Source organism: Mercurialis annua, linkage group LG2 (genome assembly GCF_937616625.2).
Source record: "Mercurialis annua linkage group LG2, ddMerAnnu1.2, whole genome shotgun sequence".
NCBI lineage: Eukaryota > Viridiplantae > Streptophyta > Magnoliopsida > Malpighiales > Euphorbiaceae > Mercurialis > Mercurialis annua.
Window position 1 is genome coordinate 47,115,324 of NC_065571.1, and position 22,605 is coordinate 47,137,928.

Here is a 22,605-nt window from a genome sequence, read left to right on the forward strand (position 1 = left end):
CTTAGTTCATTTATTTATACACGGTTTTTAGCTTAGTTTTAAAGCTAAACTTGGTATACTACACCTATATATATATAACAGATGAATCAATTAGTATATTCATCTCATCTCTGCATCTTTGTATTTGCACAACAAAACAAACACACAAAAACAAGAAAACGAAAACGTAATTCTTATGGAGACCGACCCGAGTCCTATGGAGATTGACACTGTTATGAACAACAATTTGGAATTCGGGATGCGCATGGCTAGGCATATTATTCTCAAAGAAATTACTAATGGCTGCAAAAATAACATAGTTGTGTCTCCGTTATCACTGCATGCTATGTTGAATTTGGTTGCTTCCGGTACCAAGGGACGAACTCTAGAGCAGCTTCTGAGCTTTCTTGAGTCTGATAGCATTGAGCAACTCAATGCTCAATCTTCTCAGATTATGGAACTTACGACGACTAGTCAAGAGTCTCTTGAATCTGAAAATGTAGAACTCTCTTCGACCAGCAGCAATCAAGGACCGATCATTTCTTTCGTTGGTGGAATTTGGGTTTATCATGAATTAAGTATTAAGCCGTCTTTCAAACAGTTAGCTGAAGATGTTTATAAGGCCAAAGCCGAATCGGTTGACTTTGTAAACCAGGTTCTCTTCTATTCTGTCTGTTTATAATGCGAGTAAATAACCATCTGTCAATTAACTGTCTGAATTTTACTGATCTATTTAACTTTCCGACCAAGATTGTTGGTTCAAAATGATTGATCTAGTTAGATTTAATAGTTGAACTAGCTCTGATATCACCCGTAATAACCTGAATCTAACCGACTCGAATAATTTCAGTCGAAATCTAATAATATGATTTTAAATTTGTTTCTTTTTATAATCAAATTTTATTTCTATGTATGCATAATTCTTTTCCAATTGTTTTTGATAAACTTCTGTGTTGTTATGCAGGCTGAGAAAGTGAGAGAAGAAGTGAATGAATGGGCAAGCAAAGCAACTAAAGGGCTGATTAAAGATCTTCTTCCCCATGGATTTTTTAGATCAGATACAATACTTGCACTTGCAAATGCTCTCTACTTCAAAGGAACTTGGCTTCATGAATTTGATACCTCAAGAACTCGAAATGAAGATTTTCATCTCCTCGACGGAAAAACCGTTAAAGCTCCCTTCATGATGAGCTATTCTAGTACACCACAATTTTATGGATCATTTGATGGTTTCAAGCTTCTCAAGCTGCCATATAAAACGGGCCGTAAAGACGACAACATCAAGCAATACTCGATGTTCATCTTTCTTCCTGATAAGGAAGACGGGCTAAAAGATTTGATTCACAAGTTCAATTCTGATTCAAGTTTCTTACACAAGAACTGGGATCTTTGGCAAGTAGAACTTTCTAAGATGTGGATTCCAAAGTTTAAATTCTCATATAAATTAAATGCTTTACCAATTATGAAAGAGTTGGGATTGAAGCTGCTGTTTGAGAGGCATTTAGAGGTGTCGGAGATAGTCGATTACGACGATGTTGTTGTGACGCAGGCGATTCACAAGGCTTTTATTGATGTAAACGAAGAAGGAACATCGGCTGCTGCTGTAACTCTCGTGTCTGGTGTTTTTGGATTTTCTGGACCAAAACTCCCTCCGCCGCCAAGTTTTGTTGCAGACCATCCTTTCATGTTCATGATTAAAGAAGAGACATCTGGGATTGTTCTTTTTGCTGGAGCTGTTCTTAATCCTCTTTAGGAATGTCTAGTGATCTCTTGTTTTATCAAGAAATTCTTAGGTAGACTCACTCAACGCGTCATTTGTGACTGAGCCAATTATTTTAAAACATATCATTAAAATGATGACATTAATGTAATTTCGTTTGTGGATTCTTTTACGCATTTAATGGTGTGGTTCAATTGAAAAAGAAAAAGAAATGTTGAAAACATACATATTCCTCTTTGGAAGGCAATAGATAATAGTAAATTAAAACCTTTGATAGATACAACAAACTTTAATACAAGATTTATAAAACAAACCAACATAATACACAAACATCATAAGTTTATTTCCAACTATACACTTTACACATCGTTACTGCGATTTTATACTATTGGATATGATGGTTCCATTGCAATTCCGCAAAGTCCTTCGTTAGCCAATATTTCGTACCATCATCGCTGGTTCCGTAACCTACAGCAGTAACACCATGATCTAGTTAAGTTCCACAGTCTCCCGTAAAGACTCCACCCGAGTAGAATTGGAATGAAGATCCACTCGCATCTATTGCAACCGAAAATGGTTGGCTCGCTACTGCTTTAAGTAACGTGTCTTCGTCGTTGGCAGGCACATCTTCGAAACCTGTAATCTTGGCTGCAGAAATTGCTGGCCTTGTTTGCGTTGCAGGTTCCGTTATGGTAAGGGTAATCGGTTTCGGTAGTGAGTCCATTGTTTTGTTTGATGAATTGAAATGCATTATCCATTAGACCGCCTTCGCAGCCTTGATCTTTGCCGCTTGTGTCGCAATCTACTAGTTCTTGTTCTGAAAGTGAAATTAATTTCCCTGTTGATAGCTTCGTAATGCCTTCCGTTGCAGCCACAGCAGAAAATGCCCAACAACATCCTGCAATTTTTTAAATTTTAAAATAGTAAATATAAATGCAGAACCACGAAAACAAAGTAATCAATGAGCTTCGGATCAATGATACGTCTCAAGCAATGGGAAGTTGAGAGTTTTAATATAATGATTCAAAAAGATCTAACTCTTTGCTACATTTATCAATTTTAATAAAAAAATTTGGATAATTGATTCTGAGGACATGTATTTTCTACTTTTTGCATAGTTACCGGATTTCAAAATGTAACAAATTTGTTGCTGGATTATACTTGTAGTGAGAACTAGCTAATTTATGCCCACGTGATAGTTGATTTATTTAGAATTGATAAAAGTCGCAAAAGTTTAAATTTAGAAGTGCATACGTACCACACTGGCCTTGGTCCTTAACGGGTGTAACAGCTCCCTTGTTTCTCCAGTCTATGGAGACTGGCACTTGAGTGACATTTTCATACCTAAATGATGAGGATGACTCAAGATTAGAAGAGCCTTTATATTCATTTCTTGAGGCTCTAAACTCTTCATTGGTTAAGTCTGCAAATTTATTGATACCTAGCTTGTAAGGCCTATTACCGAGCTTGTTAAAAGATTCCATCAACTCTACATTATTCTTAAATATATCAAATGGTATCTCCTTCTCCGAGTTGTCTTTATACACACGCCCGTACAGTAGCCATCCACATTTCATGCCTCGCATTCATGGTTACGTCGTGGATCGAGCGAGACCAAGCTTGAGATGCGCAGAGTCTCACTACGAGCACTGCGATAATAATGAGCTTGTCGTCAACAATTATAGCCATTCTGCTAATATGGTGTGAGGTTATAGTTAAAGGTAATGTTTAAGTATGTGAGATATGTTTTATATTCGAGCTACGTTGCTATTTATAGAACATTTATTTGCCTCTTCTCTTATATTTCCTGAATTGCAGTCACATTTATGGAGCTAATTTTGATTTATAAAAGCCAGTAACTTGGTGAATCCGGTGTGCTTCACTAACATTTCATCTTATGCATAAGCAAAGGGTAAGAAAGTTCAAAACTGCCAAATGAGTGAACCGGTCCCTTTTGAAAGTTAACTCAACATTCACATATCCTGTTTGTTATCATCTTAGGCAATTTTTTTAAAACCGCACTAGACCTACTGGTCGGACTGGATGAGCCAAAAACAGCTAGTTTTCCGATAACGTTAAATATCAAATTCTAAAAAGTTAAAATTAATTCATCAAAAAAAAAAGTTTAAATTAATTAATAATCGGATTAAACCAGTAAAATCTGATTTATCAATATAATAGGACGAATATGGATTTAATAAAACCACCTACTTCTAGTTCTAACACTACTTTTTAACACAAAATACATAATTTTATTTACTTTATCTATGAATCTTCCTAACTTTTTCTAAAAGAATTTATTTTATATGGTTTTTTATTTGTAAAATCTACATTATAGATTTTTTTTAGTTTTTAGTAACTATTAATTATCTGTTCAAAACAAGTAACTATTAATTAATAAAAGTAGGGTTAATGTCATAAAAATTCACCAACTTTACATGTTTTCTCATTTTAATCACGCGGTTTTGAATTTTTTTTATTTTCATGCACGAACTACCAGTTTTTCTCAAATTCATACACGGTGCTAAGGTGCCACTGTTCCATTGATGTAATTTGCTGAGGTGGGGGTCATTTTACACCAATGAATGAGTGCCACCTCAGCATTGTGCATAAATTTGAAAAAAAGTGGTAGTTTATGCATGAAAATGAAAAAATTTAAACTGCGTGATTAAAATAGAAAAACGTATAAAATTGGTGATTTTTTTTTGGCATTAACCCTCAAAATAACAATGTAAGTCAAATCGGTTCAATTGGTCGACCATAAATTACTCATGAAGCCAATTTGATATCCAATCCAGTTTTTGAAATATTGATCATAAGGGTTAATAATTAAATAAAACAAATCTTTTTATCTTAATGTAAATCTATCCAAGCATTTAAATTTCAATAAAAGAAGCCAATAATATATTTTACTTTATTTCACTAATCATTCACTTTAATATAGTATACTTTTTAATATTTTCACTGATAGTTTTAATACAATAAAATAATTTTTAAAAGACCTAATTACTTAAAAAAAAACCAACTTATAATATTTTTTCGTTTATACTCCGACTTAGGAAAAAATTCATTTGTACCCTTGTTTTGATTTTTCGTTTTCAACTGTACCCTAAAGCATTAAATTGAACTTTTTTCATTTAGAACAAAGTTTAAAATAGCCCTTCATTTTTTAACCTATATTCTAACTAGACTTTAATAATATTAATGGTACAAAATTACCTTCTTCTTCATAAAATTAAACTTTTAATTATTATTTAATTTATATTAATTATTAATAATTTATTAAATACAAAACTGTAAAAATAAATAATTTTAAATAAAAAAAAATTCTGACTCTCCGTCCAGGCTCCTCCTCCGGACGGAGCCCGCTGCTGGACTAGGAGCTCCTCCGAAAGTTTTTTTAAAAAAAATTATTTATTTTTTATAAAAAATATTTATCAGATTTTGATAGCGGATTCGTAATTCGAAGGAGTACAATGGTGGGTCGGAAGTTTTTAAAATAAAAAATTTTAAAACAATTAATTTTTAGGATTAATTTGAATAGTTTTAAAATTTAAAAATTTGTTTGTATATTTACCAATAGAAAAAAGTATAATATAACCCTTCTATTTAATTGGTTTTAATATTTGCATCCTTTAATTAATTAAATTGTCAAAAAAATAAATTTTGGGTTACAGTTGAAAATGAAAAATCAAAAAAGGATATAAATGAATTTTTTTCTAGGTCGGGGTATAAACAAAAAAATGTTACAAGGTGGGAGTTTTTTAAGTAATTAGGCCATTTTTAAAATTAAACTAGGATTATTATCAACCTTTAAAATTAGACTAAATTGTAGTAAAAATTAATCGTCTTATACTTTTATCTAAATCTACAAACAAAAAAAGTTGATTTTTTTTGTCTCTTAATCCAAATCATAACATGCTTTTACGACTCCCAACATACAATATATTTTTTGTTTTCATTCATGATTATACAATTACAAAGCATATCTCCAAGTAAGAGAATAAGAGATTACAATCAAAGAAAGATTACTAACAATAAACCTAATCATATGGATCATTTACAATTATTACAAAACTCTTGATCCCAAGTTCGTTGAGCTGAATCATTACCAGTTTACGTATGATCTTAGTTAAGCCTCCCCTGTGAATCAGAATTAATATTAATTATGGAGTGATGCCATGATTAATTTAATAAAAATGTTTATCTTCTCATTCGTTGAGAAATCAAGAACATTAGAACTTAAATTGATTTGCATTTATCAATATAAAGGATACAACTTATAGGGCCTTACCCAGTCCACATAAAATTGAAATTTTTCTTTTTTAAAAGAAGCTGAAATTTTAACTGCCCCCCAAAAAAATAGTTTCCAAAAGGCAGAATTAAAGAAAGCTTTAAACAATAAGAAATTACAAGTACAATTGAATCTTAATATTAAATTAATAATTCTCTTTGCCCGCAACAGAACCAAGGAAATAAAACTAATTAAAAACAGAAGAACACTATCCTAAAAAAACAGAACACTTAATTCACAGAATATGATTTAATTTATGTTGATTGATTGCAGCATTAACACTAATTATTAGTATCATTTTCTAAAGATTTAAGTGAATTCATTGGTGGATATTCAACAACTAACAGAAAATCATTTCTCCAACAAACCATTTCGCAAATTATTATACTTATAATCTAAAACACTAGCAGCTAAGAAAAACGATTATTTCAAAAAGAAAAATGAAGATATTTAATCTTCCAGTATTACCCAAATTCTTAATCCAAAAGAACATCCGAAAACGGGATTGCAAAAAAATAACAAGAAAATAAATAAATATACACCTGCTACAAACTTTACAGCTCAATATCTTTAGTATCTACGCAAGAATGCCAGTTAATTAAATCTGTGAAGAGCAATCAGTATCATTTGGTGCACGCCAAAGCACCCGTAATTTAAGCTAAAATGATTTAACAGACAAACCTAAGATACTGCTTGAACAAGATAGAACTCATACTGGTTTTAATGCTTCAACTTAGCTTAATCAATAACTTAAAAGATATGAATTGCGGTCATGACTCATGACCACAATCAACTAAACCGGAAATGGAGAAAAACAAAAGCTCAAACAATGCTTGCACCTAGAACATGAACATGATGATTGCGGGATCATATAACAATATTTACAAGGTTGTGATAAATTACAATCACGATACAAATCAATTTTGAACATATGCTGATAAATTTTATTAAAAATGACCTTTCAATTTAACAAAATCTGCAAACCAGGTATTCAATTAGCAACAAAACATGGAAAAAATTATTCAGCATATATAGGAAAAAAAATCAACAGAAGGAATAACTGGGTGAGATTCTATATTCTAAATATAGAACACTACAACTAGCTCCTAGGCCAGTCTTTAACTCATCCGACAAAGCAACACACACAAAGACATATTTCTGCAAGAAGAATTATGTATGTAAGAATATATAGTTCCTCATTCATTACTGTCAATCAACAGAATAAAAATAATAATTAAATCGCACAGCTACATGAAAAATTGAATAGAAGGTATCTGTAGGAATTTTATAATTAAGAATTTAGTTCAAGCTATTTAAGTTCAAAAGCTTTGACAAATAGAGATTAGAGAATGACTACGCTACAATAGAGAACTGTAGCTCTTACTCTAACAAAATAGCCAAACAGTTACTAATACTTACTCCTCAACTAAAATTGCACATACATTCACATCTGAACTACTTAAGTTACCTGACTCACTGATTAAAAAAGATGCAAGAATGCAGCTGTCCTACATCAAGCCATAATCCATGTTCACAACTGAATTTACTCTCTCAAAATAACTTAAGCTATCAGTAAGGGGAGTATGACATAGAATTACTGGAATCATAGAGACCGGACCTAAAACGGCTATTATTATTATCATAATGGGATCCAAAAACTCTTCGATCATTATCATAATTGGAGACACTGAATTGTGAAATGTATCCATTATGATGGTGGTTTACACCGGGGGAAACTGAAACTGAACCAAAGAAAACACCATTCAGGTACAATGAAACTAAATTAGCCTACCACAGCAATTTTTCAAAAAATAAAAGACAAATTAAAACAAAAACTAGTGCACACTTTACCTTGGGAATAGTTATATGGGTAAGCTGAAACCCTACAGGATGCAGACAACCTCGTAGAACGATTATTGTTATCTACACTGTTCAATGGCACAGGGTAAGGCCGTGATTTGTTAGATGAGTTTGGCGCATGCATGGTTCCATTATTGGCACCATTATTTGAGGCCTTGTCTTGTCCAGAAATCTGTTGAATTAAATATAATTAAAACTAAGCCAAATGTCTAAGCAACTGTAATGATGCGAAATGGCATAGCTCCAAGACTCAAGCCCCTCAATTAATTTGACCCACAAAAATCTTAAGACAATTAAAATACCAATTTACTCCTTGAACAAAAGTGGCATGTAAACCCAGCTCATAAACTAACTTTTAGCCTAAATTATTTAGAACACATATACATAATTACCACTGTTATCAAAATCGTACGATTCGCGATTCGAATCTTACGATTCGATTCGATTCACCCCCAAATCGATTCGAATCTCTGAGTGAATCTAAAATTAAACTGAATCTATGCCGAATCTACCGAATCTATAGTGAATCTTACTGAATCTACGATTCATGCGATTCACTACGATTCATCAAATTAAACAAAAAAATCATATACCATAAACTAAAAGAGAAAACAAGAACATTTTAATAAATACAAAGAATTTAAAAGTGACTTATCACTTACTCTCTTAACTCAAAATAACCCTTTCAAATAAAAACACTAGAGAAACGCTAATTTGTTAGTCAAACACTTTTACTACAATTATTTTAATTTTATTTGTTAAGACTTTCATGCGTTAAATAATTGTATAGTTCATTTTTTTAGAAATATATAAAATTTTACATATATTTTATGCAAGTAAATATTTTTTATATAGTATTAAAAACATAAACCGAATCTTACGATTCGATTCGATTCCCGATTCTCAATTCTCTAATCAAGCATTTCGATTCTCGATTCGAATCTCGATTTGACAACTATGATAATTACAACATAAGACCAATCGAAATTTCAATCACGCAAATAGCCCTAAAGATGAGCATATATTGCCTCTATCATTCACATTCTGAGACATATAGGCTAATCATTATCTGAATTCCAGTCTATTTACTGCTCTTCACTTGCATTTAAGCAATCAAACAGCAATCCGTAAAATCACATGATAAAGATATGATTTTGAAGCAACAGAATTATTCACAATTTATACACAAGAAAAACATACCCCGAATTTTAAAGTGCGATTGTAGAGAACGACAAGGCCCGAGAACAGCTTAACAGCGTAATCAGCAATTACTTCAGATTCATATTCAGCGAAAGCAAAACCTTTAGGTTTATCAGTTTCCTTATCGCGAGGAATGTGCAATTCCACTACACGCCCTGCTTGAATTAATATATCGTATAACACTCTATCACTAACTTTCTCATCCAAATTACCTGCCATCGCCAACAAAAATTAAAATTAGTTGCGAATCCGATTCAATTATCAGTCAAAGTTAGGGTTATTTTGATTAATTAAAGAAATTAGAGTTGTTACCTATGTAGACGGTGCAACTTGTGTTCTCTCTTGCCATGGTGGAGAAGCGAATCGGTTGAAACCCTAGAATGAAACGACTCCGTTAGGGGAAGAAGGGGCTGGAGATGGGGAAATTTAATTGACTAATACGGTATTTTTGGGGAAGGAAGTCGGTTCTACCCATTGTGAGCTGGACTCCGTTTTGGTGACCTTTAAGATAATGACACGTAATATGAATTTACTACATTATGCTATCCACAAACTAATTTCTCGGATTTAACCTTTGATGATATTAAAAAAATTAAACTCTTTGTTACTACATTAGGCCCGTGCATTGTACGATTTTATTTAATATTTTATTTTTATTAATTTTTTAAAAACTAGTTTCGCATTACGTGCTATGCACGTGGCTCGTAACGTAATTAGATCAGTTTTTTTATTTATAATTAATATTAAATTAGTTAATATTTTTGTAAAAATAAATATAATATATTCGGTTATTAATTTTTTTTAATACTGAATTTATTCTTTTTTTGGTTTTATAATAGCCATAATTAAATAATTAACTTAATTTTATTAATAATATTTTTAAAAATAATAAGTTAAAAATTTAAATAATATTATATTGACCAAATACAATTTTGTAGTTCAATCAAACTAAAAGATAGGTATTCCTACTAATTTGGAGATAATTTACTAAATTGGAGATAATTTAGCTAACTATTCTAATTAGGATTTTAATTACAATAGTGATTAATTAAATAATTAATTAGTTAATGACTATAAAATCCTTATTTAGTAGTAAACTGAAAAGGACTATTCAGTAAATTTGCCTGTCCCCCCCCCCCCCCATCCGTGCTTTTATATATAGTATAGATAAATAATCATTATAATTTTATTTATGTTTTTTTAGTTGAATAGTTTTTTGTTTTAAATTAATATGTTTTTTTATTTCCTTTAATTTTAGTTAGTTAGAAAAATAAGAAGAAATATTAATAAAAAATATACTTTAATTTTAAAGAAATGAATGTGAGACTGATTGTGAGAGTGAATATATTAATCGAAAGAGAAAAAAATAAAAAATTAGAGATCATAAATTAAAATATCAAGATTTTTAGAAAATAAAATAAAACGGCAATGATAAAATATTAGGATTTTTAAGTGTTGAATAATACTAATTTTGAAAAGAAAAAATTATAATTTTAAATGTGCTATCGATATTAACCTTTTTATGAAATACAAATTATACAATTGGAAAATTATTGAAAACTTCTTTGTAAACAATATTTTTTGTGAAACATTTAAAATTTGTATTATTTTGCTCTATCAAAATCTTGAACCCGTCGGGAGAAGTAACTCTTAATATGGCCATATATAATTGTCCATGACTGAAAATCGGCTTTGGAAGATAAAGTCCAATATATTTTAATGATTGGTCTTGACTTTTATTTACTGTCATTGCATAGCAAGTCTTCAATGGGTATTGTCTTCTTTTAATAATGAAAGACCATTTTGACTCATTTGTAGTCATGGTAATTCTTGGTATTAAGACTTTATTTCCAACTTTATCACCATTTAAGATTTTTCCTTCTATTATATATTTTCCTAACTGAGTGATTATTAGCCTAGTACCGTTGCATAGCCCTTGTGTATGATTGATGTTTCTTAGTAGCATGACTGGCATTCCCATCTTCAACTCCAATAAATGATTTGGTAATTCTGAAAATCTCATAGTATTTAGAAATTCAGTGAGATACATATTTTACTGGTCTTCATTGTCAATTGATCTTTGGCATGTTTCATTTGAACTTCTATATCTCATAGTATTTCCTTATAGCAAACTTGTCATATAATCATTTACTTGGTGTAAGCCCCTCTCAAATAATATTAAAATTTACTCTAAAACATAATTGAAATTTAATAACATAAAATCTCTTGTTCAAACGTTTATTAACCTTCTCAAAATAATAATATCTCAATAAATCCTCAACTAAAAATATTGTCGCAAAACAAGACACGTAGACAAATTCAAAGAAATAATTAGCTGTTCTAAACACTCCCCAAAATAACTGTTAGTAAAGAAAAGGAAATCTAACTTGGATGGCATCGTTGACCCACCTAAGCAAATCAAATCAGCTGACTGCACGAAGCTAAATAAATGGATCACTGTGGTCTATCTCCTGAAAAATAGATGGCAAGGGATGCTGCCTACTCAATAGACTATAGCTAATTATATTTATATATATCTGACAACAACAAACAAAACAAACAACAGAATATCATTTAATCCAACCACACACATATTAACTCTTATACACCAACCTACATATACAATCAGACAAATTAAATCATAATTTTATTTTATTTCTTTAATTAGGCCCTGCTTAACCTATCTGAATCATATCCAATGATTTGCCGGCCATTAAAAATCGCATTAATAATATCTATATCGCACAAGATACCAATCACATTAGTATCCCGACACCACCCCAGTGTCTAGCAAAACGCACAGGATATTCTATACTGCCGAGAATATCCCGGCACCGAAGTGCCTAGCAAAGTTGATCACAACCTTTATCTCATCATTTGACAATTTAATCGCCGCATATCTAAACCATTGGATATAATCAGTCCTAGGTAAGCAAACTGTCAACTTTCTTAATTATCAAAATTTATTTACAAACTGTCTAATCAAATATAACCAGTTACTGATAAACATGTATCCAGCATAATCATACTTCTCAAATTTTACAATCATATAACATATTTAATGCAACAAAAAACAAACAGACAATCCTATACGCATTCAGACCTCTAATATATAATAATCATATACCACAATAAATGACATCACTTAATAAAATAACTCACAATTAGCAATTAATTAATATACATAAATATAATTAACTATACTTACCTCGATCGCGTAATAATCTAACTACCAGACAGTGCTACCCGGTTCTCTACGTTATCCGCATCTCCTAAAATATTTATAACGTATACACTATTAATTATTTAATGTCTAAAGAAATATTCTGTCCAGAATAGATCAAACAAATTTCATATTACGTTTATTAGTATATAATACTATTTAATAAATTTACGGTATAAGCAATAATAAGTACCTGATATTATTTACTGTAATTCTTAGAAAATGGAAGACAAAAGTTTGCATCTTATAATCTGTACGGACTATATTATACTAAGAAAATGAAATAAGGTTTAATTGAAATGTGGGGTCATGTTAAAAAGCCAAACAAAGTACATAAAGAGGGTTTTGAAATCAGTGCCATCAATTACCTAAGTTCACGTGAAATAGAAATTAAATATTGTTTTGTAAAAGACTATGTATAAACACCAATCAACAAAAGAAGAGTGGCATAACCAATTAACCAAAAGCCGCCACCTTCACAATTGAAAAATAGATGAATTATAAGAGCAGTACCTTTTTCTTTTCTTTTCGATGAAATCCAATAGTAAAAGAAACTCTTTATGACTCCAGAAAATTGTTTTTGGCCGAACCCCAAAGAAAAGAGAGAAGAACGGTTTCTTTTATAGTCCAATATATACTAGGTTTAGGGTTTTATTTTATCAACAATTAAAATTCCAAATTTACCCTTATTATTCTTACGATATTACTTAGCCTTGATTTATTTATTTTCTTTTTATTATTTTTATCCTCATTATTAACTATTATTATTTTTATTATTTTGTTTTTATTTTTCTCGGACGTTACACTTGGTCTACTGTCTCATTTAACGGTGATAAAATTGCCCTTTTTGAAATATATGATTCGTTCTCTTTTATATTTAGAAAGTTAGGATATTGTTGACTCAACAATACTTTTTATCCCACTCTTACCCTCCTCAAGCAAATATTTATTTGGTATTTGAATTCAAGTTGGGTTATCCTCATTTTCTTTTGCTGTTGTTTCAATATTTCCATCTCCTATGTCAAGAATCCATTTATTGAATTCTTTTTTTTCTAAATCTATCAGCCCTTCAATTGTGTCATTTACTCTCATGCTCTTTTTAGCATGTAAATTTGTACGCTATCCCACAAATATGATCTATTAATTGAAGATTGCACTATTTCTTTGCGTTTACCTTTTGGTATAACTTGAAGTATTTGCCTAAAATCACCTCCAAACAAAACTGTCTTTCCTCCAAATATTTTTTCTGATGCATCATTATAAATAATTGATACTATGTCTCTTAAACTTTTATCCAAAGCCTCAAATGCATATCTGTGAGTCATGGGGGCCTCATCCCAAATAATTAAATCTGTTTGTTGGAGTAGCCATGCTAAATCTGATTTTTGTTTAATTCCACATGTACTGTTTTGAAACAATTCTATAGGAATATCAAATTTACTGTGAGTTGTTCTCCCTCCAGGTAGTAAAAGAGAAGCAATGCCTAAAAATATATAATTTACATTTTTTTTTTGAATTAATGTCATTTAAATATAAATATAGTATAGTATAACAAATTTATTAAAAAGATGTTTACGCACCTGAAGATGCCACTGCAAGGACTATTTTTTCCTCAGACCTTAACTTGCTTATGATTGTTTTGTATAGGTAAGTTTTACTCGTCCCTCCATGTCCATAAACGGAAAAAAAATCACCTTTTTTTTCAATTGTTGATCTAATCACAGAGTCGTAATTTTTTTCCTGATCATCATTCAAAGCCTTTACCAAAGTCTCATGTTCAATCTTCATTTGTTATATGTTATAACTCAGTTCTTATGTGATTAACTTATTATATGTATGTTATAATAATGATAAATCTGGTTTGGGAAGGCTGTCGTAATCTGATAATTATTTTCCATTTCTGCTCGTTATTTTTTCTATTTCTAGTAAGGAAAGTTAACTATTTGTTCTTCTGTTAAGGTAAGACTTGGATGCCTAAAAACTCTCTTTTTTTATAAAGAATATCATCTGATAAAAGTTCCAATTTGACTGTCACAATAGTAAGGGATCTGAGACTTCACAAAAAAAGAAGAATTGTGACGAATAATTCTCTAAGTTGACATGGATATGCCCATTGACTTGCTTCTTTAATTGCGTCATTCCATTCCTTATCATCATTAAGCAAACCATACACATAACATGTTTGCTTGAATGTTCTATATGTTGTTCCATCAATTGTTTTTATATCTTCATAACTTTGAGGTCCTTTAACAATGTTGAGTAGTAAACGTAAATAATATCGTTCTCCTGTTTAAATTAAATATAAGTTAGGACGTTCTTCAAGTTAAACAAATATTTACATTATTTTATTTGTTAATTATTGTATTAAATTAATTAAAAAAATACCTGAAGTTGGATGTGCATATACAATTCTACCAATACATTTTCCAGTTTTACTCTTGGTCCAAATTTTTTTATCCTTTTGCCAAACATATTTTCTTGGAAAATCGCCATAAAGTAGTTGCCTTTCTTCTTCATCAATCGTATTTTGTTCCATCCATTTTGTGAACATTGTGCTGTCTATTTCTTCATTTCGAAGAATGTTTAGTATCCTTTCTGAATCTCTGAATGTAATTGTTTGTTGATTTTGAAGGTGAAATGATAGTCGAATTATAGCTGGACTTCTACGGTGTATGTCAAATCCAAATATTCTCCAGCATGCTTCACATGTTGAAATATAACGACAATCTTGAAAAGATTTTATCTCATCGACTTCTCTAATTTCTTCTTAATTTGTGGTAGTATTGTAACGAATATTTTCTTCATTCACCATTGTAGCTCTATCTGGACCTTTATTAACATATTTGAATAAATATTTGATAGTCTTTGATCGGTTGTTCCATTCCATATTAATATGAGATCTAATCATTAATAATAATTCTCTATTATATGGAACTACAAATCTGTTGTCTAGTTTAACTTGTCCTTTTTGAACAAATCTTTTGTCATCTCTTCTTCTGTATATTCGGTAACCATCTTGATCTATACTTGTTTCACTTATGTAATTTTTTGGAAATTTTTTGCTATAAGTTCCTTCAATCATGCACGGTGAATTTTTATTAGAATATCCACATGTACCGTGCATCATATACTCTGCCACTGCTTCATAACAATCGGGATCAACTTCCTTATTAGGTATTTCTGCAGAAATGATTTTATCTATTTGTGCTGTTGTTGTTTTTTTGTTTGAAGTGGATAACCATAGTAATATATGAACGTGCGGCAGTCCTCTTTTTTGAAACTCTATTGTGTATACCTCTATTAAAAAAAATTAAAAAAAATTAGTAATATAGCCATATTTTGTAAAAGTTTTTAAAAACTAATGTATTACCTGCATGCACTTTGCCAAATATTTCTTTTTCTTTTATATATTTTAACATTTCATGTAGCTTTATTTTAAATACTCTGGCCACAATATCTGGTCTGTCTTCTACTGTCTGTCTTTCAACCTCACTTGTCATGTATTTAATTTTTGGCAATTTTGGATTTGCAGTAAATGTAATAAATAAGTCAAGATTTCAAGCCCATCGACATATTGCCATAGCATCTTGATAATTTTGAACCATGTATCTTGGGTAGTAAATGATGGGGGTAGAATAATTCTTTTACCAATTGAAGCAGCATATGTGTTACCTTTAACAACAGCGTCATTTAGATTTTGAAGAACTCAATTCTTAAAGTTTGTTGATTGTTTCTCACCCATCGTAACCTTTCTTCTTCAATGCTTGTGTAAGCATCTACAATATACTGTTGGAATAAACGACCACCCATTATTAATGTTTGTGCTTGATTTTTTCTCGTTTGGATTCTATAAGCATAATACTCTCTCATTGTAACATTTTCTCTTTTTCTATTAGACCTTTTATATTCTGTATTGTAAGGTATTCCCACATAATATTCATCTTCTCCATATGGAAATAATATAGGATATTGCATCGCCATGTATGATGGGTGTAATTCAGAAATTCATTGTAATTCATTGCTTTTATGTTCAATTACAATATCTTTTCCAGCATTATTTTTCCCTAAGTCGTCAATAACTAAAGCAGCAATTTCAGAAGCAATCAGAGCATTATATTGTCTATTTGTATTTCTCCGTTCACCCAAAAGCTTAATTGTTATTGGTCTTGATTCATTTTGATTATACCTCTCTCTTGCCATTCTAAAGACCTGAGCTATTGGATTTTCCGTATTAAACATATTAATAAAATTCAGTAATTATGTTTTCATCAAGATTTTCAATAGTATTACCCCTTTTAAAACATTTGAGTCTATTTGCCACTTCATGTTCGCTGTCATAGAAATAAAGTTGTGCAAATTTTGGTTGGTCGCCTTCTCTAGGTAATAGACATCATATTTTATGATGATTTTGTCCATATATATATATAGGAACCACGTCGTTCATTTTTTTTTATCAATTTTAGCTCCCATTGATGTAAAAGCAAAAATTGAATTATAAAATCTGATATTATTTCTGAACTTCGAACTTGCTTTACCTCCTTTGTAATTCATTAAATCTCTTAGAATTTGTGGTGGTTGTTTTAATAGTGGAAGATATACTTTTCCTTGTTGACAACACATTGAAAAACAAGGTACATTTTTGCGATTTAAACTTGTAATACTTTCTTCTATCCACATTAAGTGCATCACTCTCTTTAACATCTTCATCTTTTAAATTTGTTTCCTCCATATTGCTTCCCTATAAAAAATAAAGTAGAAATTGTAAATAGTATTTTAGATTTTTAAAATTATGTAGTAAATTTTTTTAATTATATTAATAAAAATCTACTTACATGTGACTTCAAAAATTATTTATATAGCGATTTCTCTATAATTCTGTTAACAGTGAAACTGTTAATCTTGAAACGGTGATTGAACGCGCTGATTTTAATTTGAAAATAAAAAGATTTTCCAATTGAATTTTGAATAGGTGTTGGGTAGTTGTCGTCCTCATCATCTTCTATTTCTTTTTCTTTTAAACCTCCGAATTCATCGTCCTTTTGAGAGATTTCCTATATAAAAGAAATCAATCAAAGTTTCTTTTAGAAAAATACAGCATGCAATAAGATCAACTATATTTCATAATTTATATTGGTATTTACATTTTCCATTTTAGTTTGAAGGGTGGGAGCTGATACACCAAGTATTTTTTTCCGCCACTTGGTCAAGCAAAACAAATATTGTATCCCCAAAAGAATCTTTCACTTGAAGCTCTATCCTATACCTATAATAAACTGTTAGAAGTATATTATCTAATAAGCAAAATAACTTCATTAATTTGAAGGTTGAAATTAATTTACTTATTCACTAGATATTCAATTTGTTTGTCACATTTCTCACATTTGAAAGATGAAACTTCCATTGTTAATTTTGTTTTGCACTGATTGCAAGAGACATAATACTATCCATTTTTTCCGATCAACCCATACATAGTTGCATAACAATAGACATATCGAACCTTTATGGTATTGAAAAAAGGAAACAAAAATCAAGTACCATTAAAATAATGTTATTTTTCAAATGGTAAATAAAATAATAATTATAAATATTTTGCAGTTTCCACCGTTGATTGAGAGTCGTTCGATATCTCTTTGATATTTTTGGTCATGGAAAATATGTTTCCGCTATTGGTAGATTAGTTAGGTATGTTGAGCTTCTTAATCTCATATGCATCATCAATAAATCTAATTGTTTTAAAAAAGTTAGTGTAAATAAATAAAAATATTCTAAAATAATGTTTGGCTTAAAATTTAAACATTTATGACAACCTCTTTTCAAACTCTGCAAGTTGAGGAATTTCGGGGTTGAAGTAGATTTTTGTTGATTTTGAAGAAGACAAATAAGTTTTACCTAAATGAAAAAATATAGACAGTGTAAATAATTAAATATAAATTTAAAAATTATATTGTGATAATTAAATTAAATTTATAAAAATGCTTACTTTGGAACTCTTTCACGAGTGTTGATGTGAAATCCACATTTTTAATTTCGTTTTGGGATAAAGCTTTCTCTTTCTTGTATAGTTCAATCAAGTCATCCCAAATACTAATTTCAATTGTAGTCATCCTACAAGCATAGACAAAATAAAAGTATTAATAAAACAATGAATAAAATGCACTATATAAAATACATAGACTGTTCAACATCCACATAAAAATACACGTACATTTTGAAAAAGGAAATAAAAAGAGGAGTAGAATTGAAAAATGTAAATTGTGAAATTATGAAATGCTGTCAATTAACATTAATTACGGTCAATAGAATGTAGAAAAATTGATATTAAAAAAGAAAGACTTTCATAAATCTATATATAAGACAGAATACTGAATTAAATATGTACACAAAAACATACCAAATTAAATATGTAAATAAATCAATACATTTAATACACAAATTTTTATATAAAAGTGAAAAAGAAATATTCTAAGTATATATAGTAATCTAGAAAGACTGTTACCAAATTAAATATATAACAATTTAGGAAAAAATATTACCAAATTACATGTAAAAGTTACATAAAAAAATACATAGATTCTGATTAGTGGGTTATTTAAAAATATTAATCATAATCAAATAAGTCAAAATATACAAATATTACCTCAAATTTTGAAGTTGAACTGTTAAAACAGGAACTTTGTTACTATCTTTTTCCTCCACTTCACTCTCGGCAATAACTTTTCCAATGATATCTATAACCATGTTTTTTTTTAAAAAATGCATTCATGTTAAATATGTATCTAAAATAATTAAACATTAATTGCAAATATTACCTGTTAGCACAAATGACTTTCCGCGATGTGAATTGAGCTTGTCAAACTCAAACAAATCAAACAGATGTCTTGGAATATGAAGCTCATTACTCTCGGATTTTTGGACAATGGTTTTTTTTTTAAAAATCTCATCAGAATTTTATTATCACTTATGACACGATAATTGTCCTCATTGTTCATGACTTCAAAATTAGAGAAAAAATAAATTTCCCCTTCTTGAAGTGTAGAACGAAATTGAAATGCAATATCTTGATGTATTATTGCATGAATATAATTTTCCTGTTAAATAGTTATAAAAATTAATATATTAGTAAAAATATAAAGACGTGACAAATTTAAATATACGAGATTACCTTTTCATCGAGAAGTACCATTTCCATACTCGGTGAGCCTCTAGCATTTTCACACTTAACATCCCATAATCTAGAAATCCGAGCTTTAATTTTATATTCTTGTTTATCCAAGCTCAATTTTTCAATTAAATCGTATGATATAGGATTGACCGTCCTAATTAAAAAAAGGATAAAATTATTAATATAAAAAATAATATGCACACAAAAACAATATAAATATAAACAATACAAATTACCTTGTCATTGAAGCGTGGAAGGAAATGTATTCAATTTTTAAAGTATGAAAAAAATATGAGTATGAAAATCTTGAAAATCTTGTAGTTTGAAGAAGCTATTATATAGTATTTTAAGTGAGATGTTACATTCTTTTGTTATTTAAAACAATTGAAAGTTGTCTTATATTTAATTTGTTTTGAATTGATAATATTAATGTGCAAAACTGAAACCTCCACTATTTCAATCATTTATTTTCTATCATTTCAAAATTGTTGATCCTGTTCATGTTCTGCCAAAAGCTAGGGAACATAGGAAAAAAAACGTCATGCAGAACCCTAACCCTAAAACCATCCTCCACCACCACCACCAAAACCCTTACCACCCCATAGCCACCACCACCACCGGCCATCAGGTTTCAACACAGGCAGCTGGAAAAGGTTTATCTTCGTCGCAGGATGGTTTTTTGAACAAATCACGTGTTATTTATTTCGAGAACTTCCCACGTTCATAGAAATTTTCTAATTTGCAGAGAGCCTTTGCTAAATACAAGGTCTATGGGAGAGTTTCATTGGCACAAAAATTGTCAAAGAGAGGATGCAGTTTTGGTTTTTTTCGTCCTACCGAGGGAGTCGAGATTGATTGGATCCTTTCTCAGCTTAGTATGATTATAATCGGACAATTCAAACTGCGTGCTTTCCGTTCTCGTTTCTCTGAGCGTGTGCAACAAGAGACGAAGCAATACACAAGGAAACAAATCGTTCCTAAAGAGATTTATCATGCTTCTTTCCGTGACAACCGTTCTTATGCTAATGTGACTTCGCCAAAGAAAGTTCAACAGGAGTTACAGGATTCTCAGATTTCAGCTCATGAAGAAAAGTTGCAACTTCCCTTGAATCAGAGTTCGATTATAGACAACAATATGGATTGGCTAGAGAGACCCATAATAGCTAGATTGAATTCCCCTCAATCTATTCTACAAGCCAAGAATTATTTGATATCAAACGATGTTTCGTTTGATAATATATCTATCATGGGAGGTTGCTTGATACTTATTACTTTTGAATCGGTTTTGGATGCGATGATGTTTCTCGATGGTAAATCGAAACAGTTGATGGAATTTTTATACTCTTTCTCTAAGGCAATTGATTATAACACACCAACCCTTCGGATGGCATGGGTATTGATCTCTGGTATCCCCCTAACTCTTTGGAGTCCAGAAGTTTTTGTTAACATAGCTAACTGTTTTGGCGAAGCAGTTAAAGTTCATCCGCTAGTTTATGTGAAAGAATGTCTTGATACTGGTTTTGTCCTTATTTCAACTACGAATGGTTGGATTAACAAAACTGTGCTGGTAGTTCTTGGGGATTTGACTTTTATTGTTCATGTGTTTGAAATAGACCAACTAGTTTATTTTAGTAATCGGACAGATTCTGTTTTGGGATCAGATTTGCTATCTTCAGATAATATATTAGAAACAAACTCCAGCTTTTCTGATAAAAACAGATCCAATAATTCTGGAAAGGAAGTTTTAAAATCTGAAGATAAGCAATTTCAAGTCCAATTTGGGCCTTCCTCTTCAGCAACAAATTTTCCTATGACAACTACAGATTTAGACCGTTCAGTCTATTTAGAACGATCTCGGTCCTTTTCAGGTTCAGTTGTTCCTAATTCTATAGTAGAGATGGAGATTACTTCTAAGGATGTTATTACTCCTATAAGGCCTGCAACTCATTCCGGTGTTCTTTTAAACAATCAGACTATTGATATGGACAACATTACCACTAGGAAGAAAAAAAGATTCACAACCTCTGGTAACTTAAAATCCTTTTCAGATCAACAACAAACTTCAGAAAACCAAAGTTCTTCGGTAGATATTGAAAATATGAACAGACTAATTCTCTTGGCAAAAGAAAAGGCAGCAGATGGTTCTTTTGAGGAAGCTTTGAAGATTTGGGATGTAGGGCATTCTCTGGGGGTTTTTTAGCAGAGATTCTAAGGTTGCAGCTGTGAATCAATTGCTTAAGAATTTGGAACAAGACCTTAAGAATCATAAATCTTGAGCTTCTTTCCATCAAGGTATTCATCTTTCTTATGTCGATACAATTTAATTTTGTTTCATGGAATTGCAGAGGAGGTTTATTAAACCACCGGAAGCAATGCTTCATTCGGAATTTAGTTACCAAGCACAAACTTTCGTTTTTCGGTTTAGTGGAATCAAAACAGGAATCTATTGACGCTTTTCTTGTTCAAAAATTATGGCCAGATTTAGACTTTGGTTTCGATTGGGTCCCTTCAAATGGGGCTTCTAGCGGTCTTCTTCTTATTTGGAGCACTGTTCTAATTCGCAACATATTTATTACTAAATGTGCTCGCTGGATTTGTTTTGATCTATGGTTTAACTCTTATTCGATTTGCCACATTCTCATTTATGCCAGTAATCTTGCTTCTGAAAGGTTATCAATGTGGTCAGAACTGTTGCCTCTAACTACTTTTTCTGGAATGGTTTTTATCAGTGGGGATTTTAACGAAATTTTGACTCTTGTTGAGCGTCTTAATTGTGTTGGATATTCTGCCTCTATGATAGCTCTTCGAAACTTTCTCAATGAGTCGGAGTTGCTTGATCTTCCTCTCCAAGGACGTTCTTTTACCTGGAAGAACTCCTACTCCAAATCGAGAATTGATAGATGTTTTTCTTGTTTACTAGCTACCAACACTTGGAGGTCTCTATCTCTTTCTAATGTGCCCAGAGGTAATTCTGATCATGTACCTATCTTGTTTCAATCTGCTGTCAATATTGATTGGGGTCCGAAGCCATTCTGCTCCGTTAACGCTTGTTGGGATCATACCGATTTGAATTCTCTTGTTTCAAGTTCATGGATGTCTATTAGCTCTTCAAATTCATCTCTGCCATTAGTCAAAAAATTGAAGGAGCTGCGTATTATTATAAAACA

The 22,605-nt window shown here is 30.7% G+C and overlaps 3 protein-coding genes and 1 pseudogene across 3 annotated transcripts; 1 reads left to right on the forward strand and 3 right to left on the reverse strand.

The window, feature by feature from the left end:
• Positions 1–100: 100 nt before the first annotated feature.
• On the forward strand, positions 101–1,922 carry LOC126667213 (serpin-ZX-like). Its single transcript, XM_050360176.2, has 2 exons — positions 101–634; positions 944–1,922. The coding sequence occupies exons 1-2, from the start codon at positions 176–178 to the stop codon at positions 1,730–1,732; spliced, it is 1,248 nt and encodes a 415-aa protein (XP_050216133.1). The 5' UTR covers positions 101–175; the 3' UTR covers positions 1,733–1,922.
• A 162-nt stretch (positions 1,923–2,084) lies between these two features.
• LOC126668633 (senescence-specific cysteine protease SAG39-like) lies at positions 2,085–3,388 on the reverse strand (annotated as a pseudogene).
• Positions 3,389–7,252: 3,864 nt separating this feature from the next.
• LOC126670150 (uncharacterized) lies at positions 7,253–9,558 on the reverse strand. Its single transcript, XM_050363821.2, has 4 exons — positions 9,366–9,558; positions 9,054–9,265; positions 7,845–8,025; positions 7,253–7,735 (listed from the first exon to the last, which is right to left on the reverse strand). Exons 1-4 carry the CDS (start codon positions 9,400–9,402, stop codon positions 7,563–7,565), a joined length of 603 nt encoding a protein of 200 aa, XP_050219778.1. The 5' UTR covers positions 9,403–9,558; the 3' UTR covers positions 7,253–7,562.
• Positions 9,559–10,969: 1,411 nt separating this feature from the next.
• Positions 10,970–14,064, reverse strand: LOC126668634 (uncharacterized). The gene is made up of 5 exons (XM_050361821.1): positions 13,857–14,064; positions 13,395–13,759; positions 13,206–13,292; positions 12,470–12,546; positions 10,970–11,063 (listed from the first exon to the last, which is right to left on the reverse strand). The coding sequence occupies exons 1-5, from the start codon at positions 14,062–14,064 to the stop codon at positions 10,970–10,972; spliced, it is 831 nt and encodes a 276-aa protein (XP_050217778.1).
• Between the last annotated feature and the right edge of the window lie 8,541 nt (positions 14,065–22,605).

What these genes read in the sequence shown, in the direction of transcription:
- LOC126667213 (XM_050360176.2), top strand. Translation starts at nt 176, where the DNA reads ATGGAGACCGACCCGAGTCCTATGGAGATTGACACTGTTATGAACAAC. An exon ending in CGGTTGACTTTGTAAACCAG is followed by an intron (nt 635 to 943) that starts GTTCTCTTCTAT and finishes GTTGTTATGCAG; the next exon opens with GCTGAGAAAGTGAGAGAAGA.
- LOC126670150 (XM_050363821.2), bottom strand. Translation starts at nt 9,402, where the DNA reads ATGGCAAGAGAGAACACAAGTTGCACCGTCTACATAG. An exon ending in AAGTTGCACCGTCTACATAG is followed by an intron (nt 9,266 to 9,365) that starts GTAACAACTCTA and finishes TGGCGATGGCAG; the next exon opens with GTAATTTGGATGAGAAAGTT. An exon ending in ATCGCACTTTAAAATTCGGG is followed by an intron (nt 8,026 to 9,053) that starts GTATGTTTTTCT and finishes TTAATTCAACAG; the next exon opens with ATTTCTGGACAAGACAAGGC.
- LOC126668634 (XM_050361821.1), bottom strand. Translation starts at nt 14,064, where the DNA reads ATGAAGATTGAACATGAGACTTTGGTAAAGGCTTTGAATGATGATCAG. An exon ending in CCTTGCAGTGGCATCTTCAG is followed by an intron (nt 13,760 to 13,856) that starts GTGCGTAAACAT and finishes ATATATTTTTAG; the next exon opens with GCATTGCTTCTCTTTTACTA. An exon ending in GATCATATTTGTGGGATAGC is followed by an intron (nt 13,293 to 13,394) that starts GTACAAATTTAC and finishes TTCTTGACATAG; the next exon opens with GAGATGGAAATATTGAAACA.